This window comes from Mustela nigripes, chromosome 13 (genome assembly GCF_022355385.1).
Source record: "Mustela nigripes isolate SB6536 chromosome 13, MUSNIG.SB6536, whole genome shotgun sequence".
Classification (NCBI taxonomy): Eukaryota; Metazoa; Chordata; class Mammalia; order Carnivora; family Mustelidae; genus Mustela; species Mustela nigripes.
Genome location: NC_081569.1, coordinates 47547089 through 47568366, shown reverse-complemented (window position 1 = coordinate 47568366; position 21278 = coordinate 47547089). Strand labels below are relative to the sequence as shown.

Genomic DNA, 21278 nt, shown 5'->3' with positions numbered 1-21278 from the left:
TCGGTCTGCAGAGCCCTGCGTGAAAATTGGGTCAATGCAGCGAAACCAATAGCACTGCGCTCCTAGAGTCCTGCTCCCGTGGCAGCCGGGCCATGCGGGGGCATGGCCCCGCACCGATGCTGGCAGGTGTCCAGATGGGCCAGATGCATTCCCCCTGCAGGCTCGGCAGCAGCTGGCAGAGGTCCCAGGTGGGCACACAGGGTCACAAGCAGCATGCCCTGTCAGAGGCTCTGCTTCATAGAACGTCAGGCCGTCACTCCCCGGGCACACCCCTCCCCTGAATCTGATTGACAAGATGGGGTGGAACCTCACAGGATCGCCAGAGGGGCAGAGAGTCAGTGTCTGTGAGAATGTTCTGGTAACTGTGGAGCCCTGTCTGGGAGCACCATGTAGTGGAAGGGCCGCGCGTCAGAAGTCTGTCTCAGTGGACGTGCGTTGGGCAGACGGTGTCCTAGCTGTTCCCAAGTTGGCACCATGGGAGTGTATTTCTGCCTCTTCATTTGCCAGAAAAGAACTATTGGTCCTTCCTGCTTATACACCGCCTTCATTATCTCACTGATCCCCGCCCCCCACTCCTCTGTGAGGTGAATCAGGCAGGATTCCTAGGTGCCGGTCTCCAGAGGAATAAACTGTGTCACACGAAGTCTGAGGGACCCCCTGAAGTGACATAAGCCAGAAAACACCAGTCTTACACTCTTCCTCCCCACACCAAGCAGCTGCTCCCTTAAAGCTTATGGACTCTAAAGGGGTCTGAGTCAGAAATCCCAAATCGGAGTAGGGGTAAGGCAGGGGACATGTGCACAGCAGGCAGCAGGCGGAAGGGCGGAAACCTGACTCACGCTCCGCTGTTCCTGAGCTGAATCTGGACAGGCTCATGCCCACCCTGAATATAGCAAGATCTAAATGGAACTGCCTGTAAGAATAACACTCCTGTTCTATGCACACAGCACTTCAGAATTTTCCAGGAAATTCCTGCACCCCATTTCATGCTCCACACAGCCCTGCTAGGGTGGCAGCGGGAAATAGTTGTCCATTTTAGGTGGTCAGATCTGCATATCTTTTCCATGCCTTCCCGGGGCTGGGCCATACGTTGGGTCCTAGAAGGTGCAGGCTCCTGCTTTGAATACCGTGTATGCCCTTCAGGGAACCTGAAGAGAAGGGGAGGTTATGACGAGGTTCAGGTATTCAAGAACACTGAGATGAGTCCGGAAAATGACCCAGGCAGCTCAGTGTGTCGAGCGAGATGAGTCCTTGCAGGATCCGTGGGCTCCCCAGCTGCACAGGGGAGACCGGGAGCTCCCAGCCAGGCTGTTATTTAGGTCAAGGTCATGCATAGCCCTGTGCAGATTCTCCCACGTGTCCAGCTTGTTTTCATTCCCTGGTTGGAGAGACCACTGTGCCCTTCCTATCCTCATCCCCACGCCCGGCTCTTCTAAAGCCCCCGAGTCCTGTTTTCAAGTAACAGGCATCTGGAAGTTTTTATCTGACAGGACTCTTAAAGAGATGATTAAATTCGAATCTGAGACACTTTAACACTTAAAAAGGAAAAAAAAAAAAAAATCCTTCCAAATCTGAAGGAATAGAACGATGGTGGGCTGTTGGTGCTGTGACTGGCCATTGGGTGGCTATTTTAGGGCATGGAGGTTTCTCAGTGTGGGCCACTGATGCTGTCATAATCGGCCACAGCCGTCCTGTCCCTCCGAGTCCAGCTCTGCAGCTCCCAGGGTCGGTCAGAGCTCTGCGGGGTTGGAGAACAGGCAGTCCAGGCGTTTAGCTTTGCCGGAAGTGGGTCCGGAGCCCCAGTCAGTCTGTGTTCTAGGCAAGCTACCAGGCTCCACCTTCCCCTCAGCATCCTCTAGGTGGCCCGTACACCAGTGCACAGGGCCACCAGCAGCCACCCCCCAACTGCCTGCACGGCCCTACCTAGCCAAAGCCGAGAAGAATGGCTGGCATCTGGTATCCTCATTCCATTACTACCGGGCAAGAAGAAAGCACTGCTGGCTGTGTGGCCTCAGACAAATCATTTCACCTGCCTCAGACAGCTTCTTCCTGTGAATGTGTGAAGAGCTTTCAGCTGCCCTGGACCTGTTTAATTAGGTCAGAGAGAATGATCTCTAGTCCCAGGGGAAGGACCCCATAGAATGTCCTTAAAGAGCAGAAGGGCCCAACTACTCATCACCTGGGCTGCTGTTGTCTACCTAGCAAGGGAAATAGCCTTTAAGGGAAAAAGGATGAAAGCAACTAGAAAAAAAAAGAGACTCCAGTGCCTGGGGTAGGAGAGGAGACCCCAAAATGTCACTTGGTCACCCAAAGAACCCAATGCCCCAGGCCACAGGAGCCTCTGGGGAAACCCAGGGAGCTACAGTCAACCCAGGAAACTCAAGTCTCAATTTGCAAAAAGGGAGAAAAAGATATTCGGGAAATTACCATCAGGAAAACCAGCTGTGGATCTCCGGTCAAATTTGAAAACAAATTTTGAAGCCAATGTCTCCATTAGCATTTGGAAATGAATGCAAAGGTCACTAATAGCTGGAGGGGGTTTCTATTAGTCCTGGCTGCCTGCTGAGGTAGTGAACTCCCTGGTGAGCTGGGTAATCAAGAAGAAGCTGCAGGAGTCTGCCAGAAAGCTTACAAAAGGGATCCATACCTCCTAAGGGGCTGTGACTCTATGAAGCTATAATGCCCACAGGCCAGGAGGGGAAGGTATGCTGGAAGGAAGGGACTATGAATAATCATTACCCATTGGTGGTGGATGGAGCTGATGGGGGAGGGGGGTGCTCCTCTTACCTGAGCCCTCAGGTAAGCCCTCAGCTGAGGAATTTCACTCGGACCTCCTACCCCGCAGTCCATACGTCTCCCCAACCCGGAAAGTTTACAGAAGGAAGCATTTTTATTAGGATGGGTCCTGTCTACACAAATACTTTGGTGACTGACCTGAGATGGGAAGAGACTATTTTCCTTTCACCTACACGTGATGGCCCAGCAGGACAGCCCTCAGTTATTCTGGAACAGGCCAAGAACAGAGAGCCTCCCACCTCCCCGACCAGCTGCCCTGTCAGCCTGTGCCCTTCCCGCAGCAGCCCCTGGGGTGGTGGGCCAGAGCGCAAAGGCCCTTGGCCATTATCGGAGGCTCTGAACTGCTGAAACCTTCAGGTTGTCATCTTTCCTAAAGGTTTTACATCTGAACTAGTTTGGCACATTTGATTCAATCAAAAATGAAAGAAACTAATCCATAATAATGATGCGAGGGGTTGACACCTGGAGGTTGTAAACTCTTCTATGCCCCTGTAACTAGGGCAGGCAATTGGGGTGTTCTTGCGTTCCATCCTGTGTGGCCAGGGCGTGGGAACCAAGGTCTGTCAGTTTGATGTTCCAGATTGTTCACAGGTGGCTTCTGGTGGCAGGAATCATGTCCAGTTCATTGGGAGGTCCTCCTACGCCCCAGGCCCTCAGGCTGTGCACTGGTACCCAGCACCCCACTCCTGGGCCTCGTTCCTGGAAACTCTGATCAAGACCTTGCTCCCCACAACCCCTCCTTGTCACCCTGGCTCCCGGTTTCCGGCCCGGTGAAGGGCTTCACTCCACAGAAGGATTGAGGTCCTGTTTCTGGCTGTCTCTTGCCTAACCCCATCTAAACCTCTTGGCACTCGTCCCTTCCTCAGGCTCCTCTTCGGGCTTGTTAAAAACACACCATCTGAGATCAGAATCCGAGCAGTTAGTGAAAGTATAATCCATCCTCTTAACAATGTACTTGTTTGGGAGGGGCTCTCGGCCCTTCTTCAGTCACTCTGATGATGGGCACACAGGCACTAGGGAGCCATGGAGGAGTCTGGGGAGGAGGACAGCACTCAGCGTCCTCTAGGTGGCCCATACACCAGTGCACAGGGCCACCAGCAGCCACCCCCACCTGCCTGCACCGCCCTACCTAGCCAAAGCCGAGAAGAATGGCTGGCATCTGGTATCCTCATTCCATTACTACCGGGCAAGAAGAAAGCACTGCTGGCTGTGTGGCCTCAGACAAATCATTTCACCACTCTGAACCTCAGTCTTTGAGCAGATGTCTGAAAAATGTTTGCTGGAAGTGAATCTTGAGGCTTGGAACTGGAAGTGTACATTTCAAGTCTTGCTAATAAATCAAGTAAGGGTTTCTTAAAACCCTTTCCTAACTCCACCCATCTCCCCAGTTGCCTACCCCTTCCTGCGGAGGCCCCCCCAACGAGGCTGCCCTGGCCTCCAAAGGGGCCCTCCCCTTGGGCTACCAGCGGTGCCAACCTGACCATGAGGTCTGCCTCTTTACTCCTGACTCCCTGGTGTTTTATGGATGAATGAAAGAGAGAAGAGCTACTACATAACGAATCTTTATTGGCTGCCCAGCATCATGCTAGGAATTAAAAATGTTAATCCTCACAACAAAACGACTTACAGCTGTGGTGGAGACAGAGCGAGTGAGGGAGAGAGAGAGAGGCTCCCACAAGGTCACACAGCTAGAAGCTCTGTCTGGCTCCAGACTCCAGGGATGCTCAGCCTCAGCCCGGTGGACAGTCTGGGTCCCAACATTCTTGGCTGTGGGACTGTCCTGTGCATGGTAGGCAGCAGCCACTACCCCCAGATGCCATACCGAGCCCAACACCACCTCCAACCCCCTGCTCTGACAACCAAAACTGTTTCCAGGTATTGCCAAATATTGCCTGGGGGCCGGACTGCCCCCATTCAGGAACCACTGCCCTGGACTATGCTGTTTCCAGGGCTGGGGATGCAGACTGGCTGGTACGTGGTTTGAAGAGATATGGTCACATGCCCAGGGAGCCTTCAACTCAGCTGGGAAGGCAAGACTGCTGCAGAGGCCGGGTCAGAAAGCAGCTAAGAGCTGAGCTAGCAGAGTCTGATGGCAGGTGCTATGCTCAGGTGAATGCAAGTACAAGTTGTCCATAGGGAGGGCATGGACTTGGCCTTGACCATGCCTGCATCCTCATTTCTACACAGAGCACCAGAAAAGGCAGCTTATGCCAAGGGTCCAGGGGCAAGGCCACCCGGGCACACCTTGGCCCTATCAGGTGGGAGCTCAGGTAGCCCCAGGGGAAAGGAAGCCATAAATTGGGGCGCCAGTGCCGGGCCTGAGGCATGGGATGAGGCTCTTCCTTGGAATGCCCTGCTATTTGTGATCCAGCTGGGTCTCCCTGCCCGGCTCCTCTGTCCAGGCTTTGGCCATTTGGGGGGCCCTGCATTGTCTAGGCTCCCCTAGCTGAGGAAAGAGAGTGCCATAGCGAAGTTTGGTCCAGTGCCCTTCACTTGCCCTCCCGTCCACTGTACTCTGCAAGGCTCTCGCTGGCAACAGACCCTAGCAACCTGGGAGCACAAGCCGCAGCCCCTGCCAGGATAAAACAGCATAAAGCTAGAGCCTGTGAGCCCTCAGCTGGCCCAGTACCACCAGATCCAGAAGGCCAGTGGAATCCTGAGCCCCACTGGTCGGTATCAGTCCTCCCCAGCGGAATCCCAGGCATGTCACCTGAGCCAGTCCTCCTCAGTCCATTGTAGAGGCCCCTCATTATCTGCAAAGCCAAAAACTCATCTTCCAAGGCCTCTCCATGAAGGAAGAAGCCTGGTCCTGCAGTAGCAAACTTGGACTCAGCCAGAAGAGAGAGGGAGGAGAGAGAGGGGGGAGGCCCATGCATCATGACCCTCTTAGAGGGTGCTCTGATGGAAAACCAGAAGCAGAGTAGGAGCTGCCCATGGGTATTTTCTCCCCTGCCCAACCCACCTCCGTGCTCCAAATCCTAGCCCTGCCCCAACTTGCTGTGCAGCTTCAGGCAAGTCGCTTTCCCTCTCTGAAGCTCAGATGCCTTTTGTCAAGTGCAGATAATGAGTATCTGTCCTGTCGGCCTCTCACAGTGGGTGGCTGGATGAGAAAGTACTCTGCAAAGAAGGGAGCATGGCCCAAGTTCAAGGAACACTGGCAGTGACCATGGGCAGCAAGTCTTTGAGGCCCCAGCCCCAATCCTGGCCTGGCAGATGTCAGGCACTCCCAAGCTGAGGCTCACATAGAGTAGGAGGAAAAAGCTAATTAGAAAGTGTGACATTAAACACAACCAAGCATATCAGACTCTCCAGAGACCGGCTCATTTACAGTTGTAAAAACATTCTCTCTGAACAGTCAGTTCCAGTTCCAGAGTATTCCGACCCTTTAAACCTTATCTAAGATCAACTTTAGTCTTTAAAGTGACCCCTGGGAAATGAGAAATGGAAGGTCAGCTCCAAGTTCACGGTCCTGCCCCCTCCACTGCCACCAGTGAGACCAGCGCCCAGTGACCTTGCCACAATCCTGACTGTCCCAAGACCAGATTCACGTTTTTCCATTGGCACCATCGCTTTGGAGGTTTGGGGAGATGGAGTGGGGGAACATGAAATCCTGCCAACCAGCCTGAATCAGGGAGCTTCAGTGTGGGAGTGCGGAGAAGTGACTTCACCAGCTAGTGCTCTCATAGTCCAAAGTTGGGGTACCACCTGCCTGGCCCAGAATGGCCAAGGTCATCCAGGAAGGTGGCCCTCCCTGATTCTACTACCTTCTTGGGCCTTCATTGTCCCTAGTCACTGCTCTTCCTCTTCTAAGTGCTTGCTGTTTGCCTTCCTGGGCCCACTAGCTCTGTGGGTTGTTTAAGGAGGGGGGGTGGTGATGGTGGGGTTGCAGAGGCAGCCCAGAGAGCGAGGGGGCCCAGTCCTCTGGGATGACCCCAGAGTCAGGAACTGGGAGCCTGCCTCTCAGGAAGCCAGAGCCCCCATCTTCCCATCCAAACACTGCAGCTAAAGACAAGTGTCCTTCCTCAGAACACGGGCTGCCACGGATGTGGCCCTGGCTTATCCATCCAGCCTCATCAGAGTCACTCTGGCCCCTCATTCCATGCTCCACCCCATCAAACAGCTTCCAGCTCCTTAAAACCAAAGCCTCAAGACTTTCTCCAGCCTCAGGGCCTTTGCACACATGTCCCCTCCCTGTCCAAGTGTCCAGGCAAGCATTACGCATTCATAACGCTTTTCCTTACCCCCATTTCAATCTAACCTTAAACCTCCCTGTGTTATTTACCTATAGCATTTATCACACTTTGTAACTATTATGCTTATTTGCACATTTCTTTAGTACTTGGAGCTTTGCAAGGGCAGAGACAATATCCCTGCAATAAGCAAGTAGCTGGGACAAAGCAGACACTTGGTGAATTTTTACTGAAGAAATGAAAAAGTAAGATTTACACATAGGAAAGCAACTGAGACACCACAAAGGAATGTGGAAGGAGGCCAGTTGCAGGGGCACGGTTTCAAGGTTTCAAGGAGCATCAAAAGGAGGGAGAGTGACAGGAGATTTCCTTCAGGGGGTTTGAAGCCCAAAGAGGAACCAGAGGCTGGGTCCTAGAGGTGGAGTTTATTTCTAGAGCATTCCTTTGTTTGACCCACTTTGTGCAAAGGATGAGGTGGAAGGTTCTTGGCTCATTCAAAAGTCAAGAATCCTGGTGGAAGTCGTTAAATAATGAACACAGGAGAAGGGGCCTGAGGTGGCTGCCAGATGCTTCATTGTGTAGAAACCTTTGGCGGCTTCCCAGCGAAGGGCCCCCGGGGGTCACGAGTTGATGTGTATCCCCTCCCCAATGTCAGGACGGGATTCTGCTGGGAGCCGTTGGCGCCTATGACTGGAACGGAGCCGTGCTGAAGGAGACCAGTGGCGGGAAGGTCATTCCTCTCCGAGAGTCCTACCTGAAGGAGTTCCCCGAGGAACTCAAGAACCATGGCGCATACCTAGGTAAGAGCCCGAGCGGGCGAGGAGGGACCAGCGGAACTGGCCCCACATGAGACGAGGGGCCTGTCTGTGACCATCCAGACACAGGTCAGAGGCCATGGCCTCTTCAGCCTGGCATCCACCGTGCCCAGCATCGTGCCTGGCCCGCAGTAGATTCTCGAGAAACAGGTAGAATAAGTGATAAGCAATGCACCTGTACCTGAAATTCAGCTGATGCTTCTAGACGCTAGGTCAGGGGTTTCTGCATCTTTAAAGCTCACTGCCTTGACTGGGGTTTGACCCATTAAGCACTCCAGAAGTGGACATTAGAGAGAGCTACAAATTGTTGAACATTGGTGATAGGTCCCTGCTCTTAGGCCCTAACCCACTGAACACAGTCACCTCCTATTCTGGAAGAACCATGGGCCTGACCCTTGATGCTGAAGCTGCCAGGGCAGATTCCTTTCTGAAAGGGCAGAGCCAGAGCAAAGGGGAGCAGGGGATGAACGGCCGAGGGTCCCATTGTTTCTGAGCCAAGTCGGCCATCTTTGAAGTCACCCATCATTAATGCCTCCTCAGACCCCACTCCTTCATGAGCCTGGGCCACCTGGAGTTGGCATATCTGTCCACATGTCTTTCCTCTCCCTAATGCTCCATGTCATCCTCACCTTTGTCACTCAGCTCTTCAGCTGCCCACCTTGCCTGTGACACTGTCCATGCGGTGGTCACCCCATTTTCCATCCGCAACTCTGGGACCCTGAGCTGACCACAGGACAGAAGCCTGGAATCAGGACTTGCCCAGGGAAATACAGAGGAATAGGTCCCTAGAAGTCCCCCAACACTACCTGGCCCACAGAGATTAAACCTGAACTGCATAGAGCGCCCTCCGGACCCCCTGGTACAAGCCGGACCCCGCCTCTGCCTTCCAGCGGCTTCTCAGCCATCGCGGCCAGAGACAGGTGCACAGATACAAATTATAATGCAAGTGGGGCCAGAGTTCAGATGCAGGCACAGAAAAGGAGAGAGAGATTGGAGCCCTGTCTTGGCAAAGGCCCAGAGAGCAGAAGAGCTGTCAGAAGAACGAAGGCTAGAGGCCACTTAACACAGACCAGTCATGCTCCTCCCTTGTGCTCAGCAGGGGGCTGAAAGTAGGGACACCAAGTAAGCGATAGTGGCTCAGTGGCCGTGAAGCCTTAACTATCAGGGACATAGCACCAGTGCCCTGGGCCCGAGTGAGTGGGACAGACACCGCCGGTGGTCGTAGTCCTGCCATCATGACAATCGGGCCCCTGCTGCGTGTGCTGGGGCCTATACCAGGGCTCCGAGGCAGGAAGAGACTGAAAAAACCAAAAAGGTCCAAGAGAAGGAGGGAGATGCGGAAGGTGCAGGGTGGGTTCAGGACCCAGGGAATAGAGTGGTGAGGCTGGGGTGGTGAGGGGCAGCAAGAAAGGGCAGGCAGGCTGGGGCAGGCAGTGGCTGGAGGAGGCCTCAGAGGCCAGGTTGAAGAGCTGGAGCTCTTTCGTGCTAGCGTAGGAAGATAGTGAAGCTATCTGAGTGAGGAGCCTCTCTCTCCAGGCTCCCAAGAGCTGTCTTCCTCCTCCCAGGAGACCCTGGTGGGGGAGAGCCAGGCCGAAAAGCCCTTCTAAGGCCCCACCATCTTGCCTTACCCACAGTCACAGCCTTGGGCGGGAATCCTGACAGAGTGCCTTCTCTCTTCCTCCTCCCTCTGGGTCTCATCCATGAGTGTCTGGACTCTCTGGAAGATTCCTTCCTACGTGCCCCAAGGGAGAGGGCTTTTGGAGGAGGGAGACCGGGAGGCCAGGCTCTCCTCCTCCATACAAGGAAGCTATATGGACTTCTGGCCGTGGGTCTTCCCCCGTCATCTTGTCAAGGCCTTCTGGGAGGTCGGTCCAGCTTTTAGGATGGCCCTGTCTGCTGGCCAAAGAACCCCATGGAAACTGAAGCCACAGCCAGCAGACTGTGGGAAGCAGGAAGTTCCCCTTGCTGTTTGCTGCTGTGAGAGGCGCCTGCTCCCAGGACATTAGACCCCCATGTCCCTCCCCCCACCACTGTCCCTCCTTCTGAGGAAGCCCAGAGCTGGAGGGCTAATTAAGAACATTTTCATTCGTGCCAGTGGGGGCTCAAAAGAAGGCTTGGTGCGGTGCCTGGGTGACCCTATTGGTTAAGTATCCGGTTCCTGATTTCGTCTAAGGTCATGGTCTCGGAGTTGGGAGATCAAGCCCAGAGTCAGGCTCCATGCTGAGCGTGAAGATTCTCTCTCACCCCTCCCCACCAAAAAGAGAAAACAAAAGCAAGCAAGCCAGCGAGGGAGCTCAGCCGCTCTCCCTCAAGCTGACCCCACCTTTATGCTAATACACAGCCATATCAGCCTAGGCGGTATCCTGCTTCGCTGACCTCTCAAGCCCCATTGCCCAGAATACACCTTTAAGAGCCAAAAATGTTGTGTCTGTAACCAGGGTAGCTCACCCTACTGCATCTGTGCTCCCAGTCACTGAATCAACTCGTCTCCACATCCTGCAGCCACTGTGTAAGCAACCAGTGGAACCATAGTGGTGACCCCTCTCACACACACACGCACACGGCAGAAGGAGACATCCGTTTGCCAGAAACAGCCTGGAAACCACCAACAAAGGCATCTAAAAACTGGGGTCCAGTATCTGAGGTCATCTGGCAGAGAGTGGGGCTCTAGGCTCTGCACGCCTCCTGGGCCCTGCGGGTGCAGCGAGAGTCACAGCGATCAGGCAAAGCCAACCCGACAGCCCGGAGTGGTGGCCATTCCAGAAGATCCCCTGGTTTCCATTTCTTTCTCACTTGCCTAGCATACCTGTGGGACTGGGACGAGTCTCAGGGCTCCTTCCTGCAAAGTTCTGGGGCTGCAGACATCCCTGGGACCCCATGTGGATGCCCTGTGGAGCAGCTCCTTATACCCGGCAGCCAAGGCTCTAATTTCCCAAGAGCCACTTAGCTGAGGTTACAGGAATGAGGATGACACTCGCTGGTACCTGAGAGAGACAACTGGTGGGGATCAAAAAACAGAGCCAGCCCAATATGTAATAAAGCCCAGCTCAGACCCACCATTTCCCTCCTCCCTGCTCCCCCTTGCCCTTGGGACTCAGGACTCTGGGGAGGGAGGGGACATGCATGTTCTGGTTCAGCAGTGCCTTTTAGTAGCCCCCCGCTCCCCCTGCCACCCCGGCTTCCTCGGTGCCCTCCAGCCCGGAGTGGGGGGCCTGAGTTCCGCCTACCCTCCAAATCACCATCCTGAGCCCCACCTTTTCCAGCTGCCCCCTCCCAGTGGTACCTAGGAATCTCCACCCTGTGGTTTCACATCTGCTCAGCTGCCTGGACGTGTTCCCCAAGAGGGCCCGTCCTCAGGTACCCCCGAGGACCCGGGGCAGAGACCAGCCTGTTTCCTCCCGCGGCAGGGTACACAGTCACATCGGTCGTGTCCTCCAGGCAGGGGTGGGTGTACGTGGCTGGAGCACCCCGGTTCAACCACACGGGCAAAGCCATCCTTTTCACTATGCACAACAACAGAAGTCTCACCATCCACCAGGCACTGCGGGGCGAGCAGGTAAGGAAGGGGGAGTCTGAGGGCAGGGGCGTGGTGGGTGGGAACAGGGGAAAGACGGAGCTGCCGAGGACTCTGGAGCTCAGCAATTTGTCCTCGGAGGTTCTTTCCAGTTGGGGGGGTGGGAGGGGCATATACCTCCTTCCTACCAGCCTTGGAGCTGGACTGTCCCTTCCCCAGAAAGCCAGGCCCTGGTCCTTGCTGCAGCAAAGAGATCCTGGGAGAATTTGCTTGCCTCCGTTTCATGGACCTCGGGTCTCTGGTGCCAAACCTCTGCCCCTGCCTGCCAGCTTCTCTGGGTTCACATCCAGAGTTCAGGGTCAGAGGCAGCCTCCTGGCTCTGGCTTCTCAGCTCGGGCTGCTGGGGCCCCAGGCATCCTGAGGAACAGGCATGTCACTCCAGACACCTTCACGCTGCCATCAGTGGAGGGCAGCAGCATACCCACCCACAGCAAGGCCCCCTGGGGTCACCAGGACACCCCCAGCTTCTTTCCTGTCCTTGGAATGGGAACAATGCAGAATGCTACAGCCACCAACACCACGGCCCTGCCCAGGCTGCCGTGGGTAATGCGAGGTGTTGCTCTGAGTCTCGTGGGCCATGACTACCAGTTGCAAAACTATGATAACAGTCACTAGAGGGGGGAAGACCAGAAAACAGGGTTCTGATCCAAGTCATTCCAAAAGCTGAGGAAGACAGTGATCCTGAGAAGCCATAGAGCTTTTGCAAGGTTACACAATGGATTCAAGGCTGGGTCAGGTTTAGAACACAGGACTCTCTGAAAGCTCTCTGCCTTATGCTACCTCCTGACCCTTGATAATCTCAAAACTAGTGCATGTGTGCACACGTGCGCACAAGCGCAGACACACACACACACACACACACACACCCCACCTGGCAGCACTCAGCATCTGTGGTCCCCTGGGCCTGAGCTGGGCCCCAGCCAGGCCCTTACCATCATTCTCAGTTCACCCTTGGCTCTGCAGGGCCAGGAACAGACCTGTCTTCTGCACCTTTAACTGCCCTTGTGAGGGCAAGGTCCTCATGGGGTCTAACCTAAATCCCTCCAGCTGCAGGAGGCCATCGTTCCCGTCTCAAGGGCACTGGCAGACCAGCCCCCTGCTCTGTCCCCGGGCCTCCACACCACCTTGCCCAAACGCTGCCTGGGCAGGCTCTTCTGGGAATCCAAAGCTAGACCTTGAGAGCTGGAGGGAATTTGCTGATGAATTTATGACATTTTTACTGCCCGGTTCCTCCTCCAACATCCAAACGAGAAACCGCAGTGCTGAAGACAGCTAAATTAAGTAGATTCCAAATCTCTGTGACCCACATAGCTGAGGCCACATATTTAGACAAAAGACTCCTTCCCTCCTCCCTTACTTGCTCTCTGTCTGCCTCTTAATCACCTTAGGTAAGGATAGCTCTTTCCGCACCCACCCCCGGGCTGAGATTTCCGTTTTCCTCTTTTCTGTGTTTCTATCTCATTCCTCAGTTAAAAGCTTTTAATACTTGCAGATAGATTTCTCCTGAAGGCACCCCAAGCCAGGAGGCGGCTGGGGGAGGCAGTGTCACAGGCTTGGGTATCAGACCGGAGTTTCAACCCAGTTCGGCTGTAGCCAGCCTCTGACCTTGGCCAACTGACTCAGATTCACTGAGCTTCATTCAGTTCGTTCCCTGTGAAATGAGGGCAGTGATCTCTCCTAAGGTAGCAAGGGGCTCACATAAGCCAACTGAGGTCACAAAGTGTGTCACATGGGGCTCGTCCGTGGAAAGGGGTCCTTTATCCTTCCCCAGTGGCCCACTGGTCCAAAAACCATTTATTATATTTATTATATTATGATCATACCCAGGCCCGAAGGGGACACAGCAGGCACTGTGCCCACTCTCCGTGGGGGGAGCAGGTGCTGGTATGGAGCTGCAGGGAGCATCGAGGAGGAGTACCCATCTCAGGCAGGGCAGGGCAGGGCGGGAGTCTAACAGGAAGCGACCTGAGGATGATAGACATTATCAGGCAGGAAGAAGGGGAGAGGAGGGCAGACAAGAGAAAAGTATGTACAGAGGGAAGCCTGGAACCCAGCCAGGGTCTTGGGCTTTGGAGAAATGAATGGGAATGGCCAGAGAGAGTGTGGGAGCCTGGGGCGGGTGGCAGGGGGACACAGAGGCTAGTGGGGGACGGAGGCAGGTCCAATAGGGTCAGGCTGAAGAATTTGGACACCCCCCCCCCGCACCCTCTTCGAGAGCAAGGGAGTGGTGCGGTCAGCTACTAGAGGCCACTCTGGCTGCCCATGGGCGTGGACTGGAGAGTGAGGCAGGGTGTCCTTTGGGAGACGCCTCACCTGGGGAAGAAGCCTCAGAGGAGGGAAGTAAGCAGACTCGGGACAAGTCTGGTGCACACCAGGAAGGGCTGCTGTTGCAGAGGTGGCAGTGGGACCATGGAGGACCCTCAGGTTTCAGACTGAACAAGTGGTTGGCACCCTCAGTGAAGTGGGGGGCATGGCACCCGAGGGGGGAGAGGAGCATAGTGAGTGCTCAAATGCTAAAAAGAAACCACAGTTCCCCATCCGAGGTGCTAATCCCAAAGTTCTTTGTAACATTAAACATTGAAACGAGCCAAATGTCCCACAAGAGGATTGATTATGTTCGTGTGGCCTGTGTGTGGTTTGGAATATCACAGAACCACCGACGATCAGCTTGTAGGAAAAAATATAACCCATCAGGAAGACACTGTTCATGATCCATTGCTTGATTTAAAAAAACAAGCTATACATAAATTACAATCCTCGATTATACAAGTAAAGCCGTGTACGCACACACAAACAAGCCCCACACACCCTGGACAAAACAGACTGGACGAAAATGCACTCAGACATTCACGGGAGTTCCCGTAGGACGTTGGGACAATGGGTGACTTTTATCTTCTTGTTCATACTGTTTTCTGATTTTGCTCATTTTTGTCACAAGACTGTGTTGCTCACCAACAGAACAAATGGTAATCAAGACAATTTACCAATGGAAAGAAAGAAGGGGGGCGGGGTGGATGACAGAAGGAGAAAAGAGGGCAAGGTGGGACCAGGTGAAAACAGGTGAGTCCGTACCATGGAAGGGGAGTGGGGTGTGAGAAGGGGAGGACCTTCCTCTTTGCTCACCCTGATTCTGAGGGGAAGGGTGTCCCCGGCTCCCCGCACATTCCAGCCCACTGCCCTTTCCCATCCCTATGCTCTAGATAGGCTCTTACTACGGGAGTGAGATCACCTCGGTGGACATCGACGGCGATGGGCTGACCGATGTCCTGCTGGTGGGCGCCCCCATGTACTTCAGTGAAGGCCGAGAGCAAGGCCGAGTGTACGTCTACAACCTGAGACAGGTACTGGGGCGGGGGAGGGGAGCCTCACCCCGGCTTTCACTTGGGAGTCCGTGGGGGAAACAGGGCTACCCCAGAGAGGCCAGCACCCGCCCGCCGCAGAGCCAGGTGGGGGACAGCAGGACCCTCCTCTGTCGCCCTGCTTAAGGAAGCCAGAGAGGGGAACTCCAGGGGGAAAATGGGGTGGAGATGGGCTGAGCCTTGTCCCACCATGGTGTTGCAGAACCGGTTTGTGTATAACGGGACGCTGAAGGATTCCTCCAACTACCAGAATGCCCGATTCGGCTCCTCCATCGCCTCCGTTCGGGACCTCAATCAGGACTCCTACAACGACGTGGTGGTGGGAGCCCCTCTGGAGGACAACCACAGAGGAGCCATCTACATCTTCCTTGGCTTCCAAGCCAGCCTCCTGAAGACCCCGAAGCAGGTAAGACCAGGGGTCCTGGCTGCTGGGGCTGGGGCATCCCGTGCAGGGGTCTCTTCTGTGTCCTCCGGCAGGAAAGGATTCCAGTCGGTCCTAGCTTTACGTGCCTCGAGTCGGGATTTTGAAATGGGTGCTTTTGTCTTCGGGATGGGTGACTTTACCATCACCCCTGTGGGCACCCTCTCCCTGCTTGACTTTGTCTCCCCGGCAACAATGAAACCCCCGGGGACCAGAACCTCCCTACAGCCCCTCACCCACCCTGCACACACACGCATGCGGTTGATGTGAGTGGAGAATTCCCATGTGGGCTTGCTCTTCTCTGGAAATGCTGCATGTTGGAAACCCTGCTTTCCCTCAAGAGGGACCCATCTCAGGTCCCATGCTCTTGGGGGGTCATCATTTTTGCATACATATTTTCTTGTAAGGGGTTCTAATACACCATGGTCAGACATGTGACGGGGGTCTGCCAAGGAACACGGACTTACCCTGAATGGCAATCCCTTTTAAGACACAATTTCTTAATCTGAAAGGATGACTGGAGGGTCGGTGCCATCACAAACCAGGAGAGGAGATAACTTTGGACTGGGAAAGGAAAGTTTCCCAATGGTTCCAGTGGTTCCAAATGGGCTCTCTCCAATGCTCCCAATCGTAGCTTCCCTGAGGGTGGCCCTGACCCCCTCCCCCGTGCTAACAATGCCAGTCTCCAGCTTTCTCCTCCTACGTCCTGCAGAGAATCGCTGCCTCTGACCTGGCTCTGGGCCTCCAGTATTTTGGCTGCAGCATCCACGGGCAGCTGGACCTCAACGACGATGGGCTCATCGACCTGGCGGTGGGCTCCCTGGGCAACGCTGTCATTTTGTGGTTGGTTCTTCTGCTTCTTTTGGCTCTCGGGCTCTTCTGAGAGTCATGATGGACACCGGGTTTTAGAGATAAGGCTTTAGGACCTTTTTCCCTTTCTTCAGTCATTGTCAACCCAATCCACCTGGTTCTTGTCCTCTCGCGATGACACATTTCCTTTCTGGGGAATCACTCGCACGTGGCTTTGGAGTCCAATTCCCTCTTCCCAAGAGCATTCTAAGATTTTAGAGCAATCTGGTGTCCAAAAGTCTCTCTTAGAATTTGGCCTAAAAGCTCTGGCTGTTAGGGCATTTCTTCCGCTTCAGCTTTTTAAGCTCCTTAAAGAGTCAGGCTGAGGATATTCTTCTCAGCCAGACGGATCCTCCTTCTCCCCAAGTGCGGCAGAATGTTCCTGCCGTACAGGGATCTCTGTCCCCTAAACCCCTCGGGGCTCCTCGTTTTCTTTTTCAGGGCCTCATCTCTGTACCATCTCATCATATCTTTGCCATATATCTGCATGCAGGGGTTTTCTTTACAATTAAAGTCTATAGCCCTTAAAAAAAAAAAAAAAAAAAAAAGCTTTGTAAAAGTCACTGTATTTTACTATGGGATGTGTTGGCTACTTTTTAAGCCAAAAACTGTTTAACTTTTCATGTATGTTGATGAGCTATTTTTGATTATAAATCCAGTAACTTAAAGAAACATGATAAAATAACAAAAATCATTCAGGGTTTCATCAGCATAACGTTACCGCTACTAGCATTGGGGGTTTTTTCTCCCCCCCCTACCAATCTTTTCCCCCCCGCAGGTAAGTTTATATAAGCACAGTCGTATTTTTCATATGACTTTAAAAAGGCATGAAACCAAAGTGTCCCACGACCTCACAGGGAAAACGAAGGAGTGGTCATGCTCGCAGGGTCAAAAACATCACAGCGCAGTTGGGAGGAGATGCCTTAGCCCGGGTTCCCTAGAAAACAGAGCCCAAGACTGGAGCTCATGTGTAACAACACCCCAGGAGGAGCCTGGGCCCTGAGGCAGAGATGGGGGCAGGAGTGCTGGAGGGAAAAAGAGGAGCAGTGTGAGTGGGGGCATCCCTGAGCTAGCCGGGGCTTCAGCTTCACACGGATGCTTGCTCCCTGTATCTCCCGCAAGGCGGGACACACCCCGGCTTCTTGCAACAGACCGTTGTAGGGGAAGAGGGAGAGCAGTGTGTCTGGGGAGTCCCTCTATCTCCTGTGGTGTCCCCAGGCCTCTAAGGCAGTGCTGGGCTACCACACACTGGGGCCACAGCCTTGCTCTGAAGATCTGCTGCGTATGTAGGGGCTCATGGATCTTTGGAGGTGACAGTGGCAAGAGCAGCGTGGGTGGGAAAGGTATTTCCGATGTCAGTTCCAACAGCCAGGGAGCAAGACGGCTGCCTAGGATCCAGGGTACGAGGTAGACATGGCCTAACGGGTCAGTAGGGTGACACAGAAACTGGGTCCTTTACAGGAAAGAAGAGACACACCCCCACACCCCCAAAAGAATCACTTTGGCACAAAGGATCCATTCAAGCTCTAGATTTTGAGGTCTCAACCTAAGTGCTACCTTAGTGTGTGATGAAATTGTGGGCCAGAACCCTCCAGAAGGGTTCTGTGCTCAAACCCCATGGATCTCACACTGCCCCATTGCAATCGGGTGCAGAATTTTTCTCCTTTTTTCCCCCTTTCTTTTTATTTGAGTATAGGTGATGTTCATGTTCTGTTAGTTTCATAGAGCATGGTGATTCAACAGGTTTATATGTTAACTGTAGCTTCCATCTGTCACCATATGCTGTTTCAGTATCACTGACTCTGTCCTTTATGTGGTGCCTTCCATTCCCAGATTTCCACATTCCACAGCTGGAAGCGGGTACCCCCCCCCCCCACACACACACCCCGACACACTTTTTGCCCATCCTCCCACCCCTTCCCCTCTGGGAACCTTCGACTTGTTCTCTGTGTTTATAGGTCTGATTCTGCTTTCTGTTTGTTTATTCATTTATTTCAGTTTTTAGATTTTTTTTAGGTTTTTTAAGATTTTAGATTTTTTTCACAAATAAGTGAAATCATATGGTATTTGTCTTTCTCTGTCTGACTCATTTCACTTAGCATCATACCCTTTAGGTCCACCCATGTTGTCCCATACTGGGGAGATTTGCAAAGGCTCGTAGCCCAGGCTTTACCCTGACCACTTAACCCAGAATTTCTAGGCAGCCAAGTTTGAGAACCACCGATAGAAGCTATTATGCTTACACAGCTCTCTACACTGTCAAGGGGCCCCCCTCACTGACCTCCTTCGATTCCCACATCCTCCTCAGAGAGATCTTGGGATCTGCCCAAGGGCCCTGAGGAACCAGTGGAGCTGAGACTCAGATCCGAGACCCCACACAGAGCAGGGAGGAGGCACCAGCCCCCTCACACAGTGAGCAAAACATCAGGACAGATATCAGTGTGAAAATTTGGACACATTCTAAATTGTACTACACCTGCTTCTTTTTATATAAAAGCATGGTTTGGAGTGGCAGTTCACTTCCTTCTCTGATTCTGTTTTTCTTACACCAGTAGAAGAATAAATTTGCATGGGGTGGTGTCGGGTGGATAGGTGGGGAATCTCTAGGACAGGGCGTGGTCCTCAATTTCGGCCTGCACATTGCAATCCCCAGGGAGCTTCAACACCTTGCTCTTCCAAGGGTGGTCCCGGACCAACAGCGAGCATCTCACTGAGGGCTTACTGGAAATGCAGCATCTGTGCCCATCTATGGGGTCAGGGTCTGCATTTTAAAGATCTGCTTCCGCCCGTCCCCTCCCCCTGCCCCATGGCCCCAGAAACGTGCAAACATTAAAATTTGAGAAGCACGGCCTTCAGACAGGTGGATGCCAATTCTGATTTGATTTGACCTGGAGGGCAAACTGGGCATCGGGATTTTTTAAAACTCTCCCCATTATTCTAATGAATGTCCAGGGATGGAATGGGGAGACACAAGGAGGTCGGTGTGGTCTGCAGCGAGTACAGGCGCGAGGACATAATGAAGGGCTGGACTTTGGGGCTGCCCTCCACCCACCTGGCACTTTTTTGCCCCATAGTGTAATATCTGGGGCCCCTCTCTGCCCTCCCCTAAAGGTCTGCAGATTCCATTTCCATCTGCAGGACCCCCTTTCTTCCCCTCCCCCATCTCTGGGGCCCCGGGGCAGTGGAGTGCCCCACCCCCCAACTACTCGTTCTTCCACTCCACTCCAGGTCCCGCCCGGTGGTTCAGATCAATGCCAGTCTCCACTTCGAGCCGTCCAAGATCAACATCTTCCACAGGGACTGCAAACGCAGCGGCAGGGACGCCACCTGCCTGGCCGCCTTCCTCTGCTTCACGCCTGTCTTCCTGGCACCCCATTTTGAAACAGATGCAGTCGGTAAACCAGCTCCCACCCCACCCAGCCCCGAGTCCCAGTCTCCCCATGGACTTTGACATTGCTCTGCTTCAAAACCTGGGCTTCTGCTGAAATGGGCTTTCAGGGCCGGGTCGCACCTTGATGACTGCACTTGCTGATCTAATTCCAAGGAGCCAAAAGGGAACAGCATCCCGGGGTGAGGGTGGCCGTGAGCCGCTGTGACCAACAAGGGAGAGGCCTGGGGCAGAAGGAAATAGTTGGGGTGCGAAGTTTCCATTGGAACAGGGAACTGGGAGCTGTGGAGCATACTGGGCAGCCTGGAATCAGAGGATGTGTCGGATCCAGGAGAGGGAGGAGGAAAAGGGAGGGTCAGACAGACGCAGCCCCCAGTCATCACGGTAATGGCTCAGAGTGGGCTCATGGCTGCGGTAGGACGTGTCCTTCTGAAAATCATTCCTTCCACCCCAGCCCTGGGCCCACAAAGTGATGACTGCAGGTTCTGGGACCAGACTGGGCCCTGGGGCAGGAAACTGCAATTTCCAAATTTTTTTAGTCAAGGAGCAGAGCCCACCTGAGGGGTGGGGGTGGGAGTGGGAGAGAGAAAAAGGCCAGTCTGGGCGGCTGTGGTCTTCTTTCTCTTCTACCTGAAAAAGGAGAAAGATGCCAGAACCTGGCACACGTAGAGGGCTGGCGGGGGTCCAGGCAAAGGGACGAAGCCTTTCCTGGTTGTAGCAAAAGATCAGCCCCATTGAAGGCAAGGAGGCTGTAGGCCTTACATCCCCGAATGGAGTCTTGGGTTCGAGGAGCTGCGGGGAGGGAACTGTGGCTTGTGGAGGCTCTGAGCCAGGCCCCACAGGATAACCTGGGAAAGTGAAGGAAAGGAGAGCTGGGGAGGCCTCGCCCTCCAGCGGGGGCTCAAATGAGGGCAACGCCCTGACCCCTCAACCTATCTCCTCTCCTACCATGTTCCTTTCTCCTGTATTTCTTCCTCTTTCTCTCCCCCTTCGCGGTCAGGCCCCTCCTCACCCCTCCTGCTTCTGCCTCTCTTCTCTTTGGCTCCTTCTTTTTCTCCTTTCTCACTGCATCACTCGCGCTCTGCATGGGAGGTTCCCACCTATACTAGGCCTCTCGAGGGGAGAAGAGCAGTTTTCCCAGACCAGCCTAGAGGGCTTCCTGGAGGAGTCTGGCTTTCAGGAGGCTCTCTTAGAAGACGGGCCAAGAGTCTTGGATGGACCCGTGGCTCCACCTTCCTGCTTTTGCCCTCTCCCTCCTGCAGGCGTCAGGTACAATGCTACCATGGATGAGAGACGATACGCCCCACGGGCCCACCTTGACGAGGGCGGGGACCGGTACACCAACAGAGCTGTCCTGCTCTACTCGGGCCAGGAACACTGTGAGCGGATCAACTTCCATGTCCTGGTGAGCTTGACACCCAGCAGCCCCACCAGCTGGGAGCAAGCTCCCACAGGAAGGGCCACAGAGCTGGAGGAGGAATTGCCACGGGAGAGCCAGAGAGCTCAGCGGGCACCAGGCTGGTTCCGAGTCCCCAGCAGACCTCAGGAGGCCCAGCCAGGGTGCAGAGTCCTGGACCTCGGCCACGCCATCCTTATGCCCCAGAAAAAGGCTACTGAGACACGGTATCCTGTGGTACCCTCTCCGAACTCCCTTCTTCCCCAGCACTCAGATGCCCACTGTTCCTTTAGCGGTGGGGGGGGGGGGGTCTGAGGTGGGAGGTGGGCTCGGTGAGGTCTCACAGAGGAAACAGGGGTCAGCCGGCAGGGGCCGTGGTTGGAGGGGATGGAAGCAGGCATTGGCTAAAGTGGAGGTAAGACAGGCCCTTGGTGGGGGCGAGCCAGGAGAAGGAACTGACTGTGGCCTGCCTGGCAGAGGTGGAGAAGCA

The 21278-nt window shown here is 54.2% G+C and overlaps 1 protein-coding gene across 1 annotated transcript in view; it reads left to right on the top strand.

Annotated features, from left to right (window-relative positions):
* Positions 1-21278, top strand: part of ITGA11 (integrin subunit alpha 11) — a 111416-nt gene that overhangs the window by 69664 nt on the left and 20474 nt on the right. The window contains exons 11-17 of the mRNA XM_059372356.1: positions 7642-7786; positions 11209-11357; positions 14576-14716; positions 14937-15140; positions 15868-15998; positions 19233-19399; positions 20655-20797. Of these exons, the coding sequence (XP_059228339.1) occupies positions 7642-7786; positions 11209-11357; positions 14576-14716; positions 14937-15140; positions 15868-15998; positions 19233-19399; positions 20655-20797 (1080 nt within the window). The remainder of the gene's footprint in view (positions 1-7641; positions 7787-11208; positions 11358-14575; positions 14717-14936; positions 15141-15867; positions 15999-19232; positions 19400-20654; positions 20798-21278) is intronic.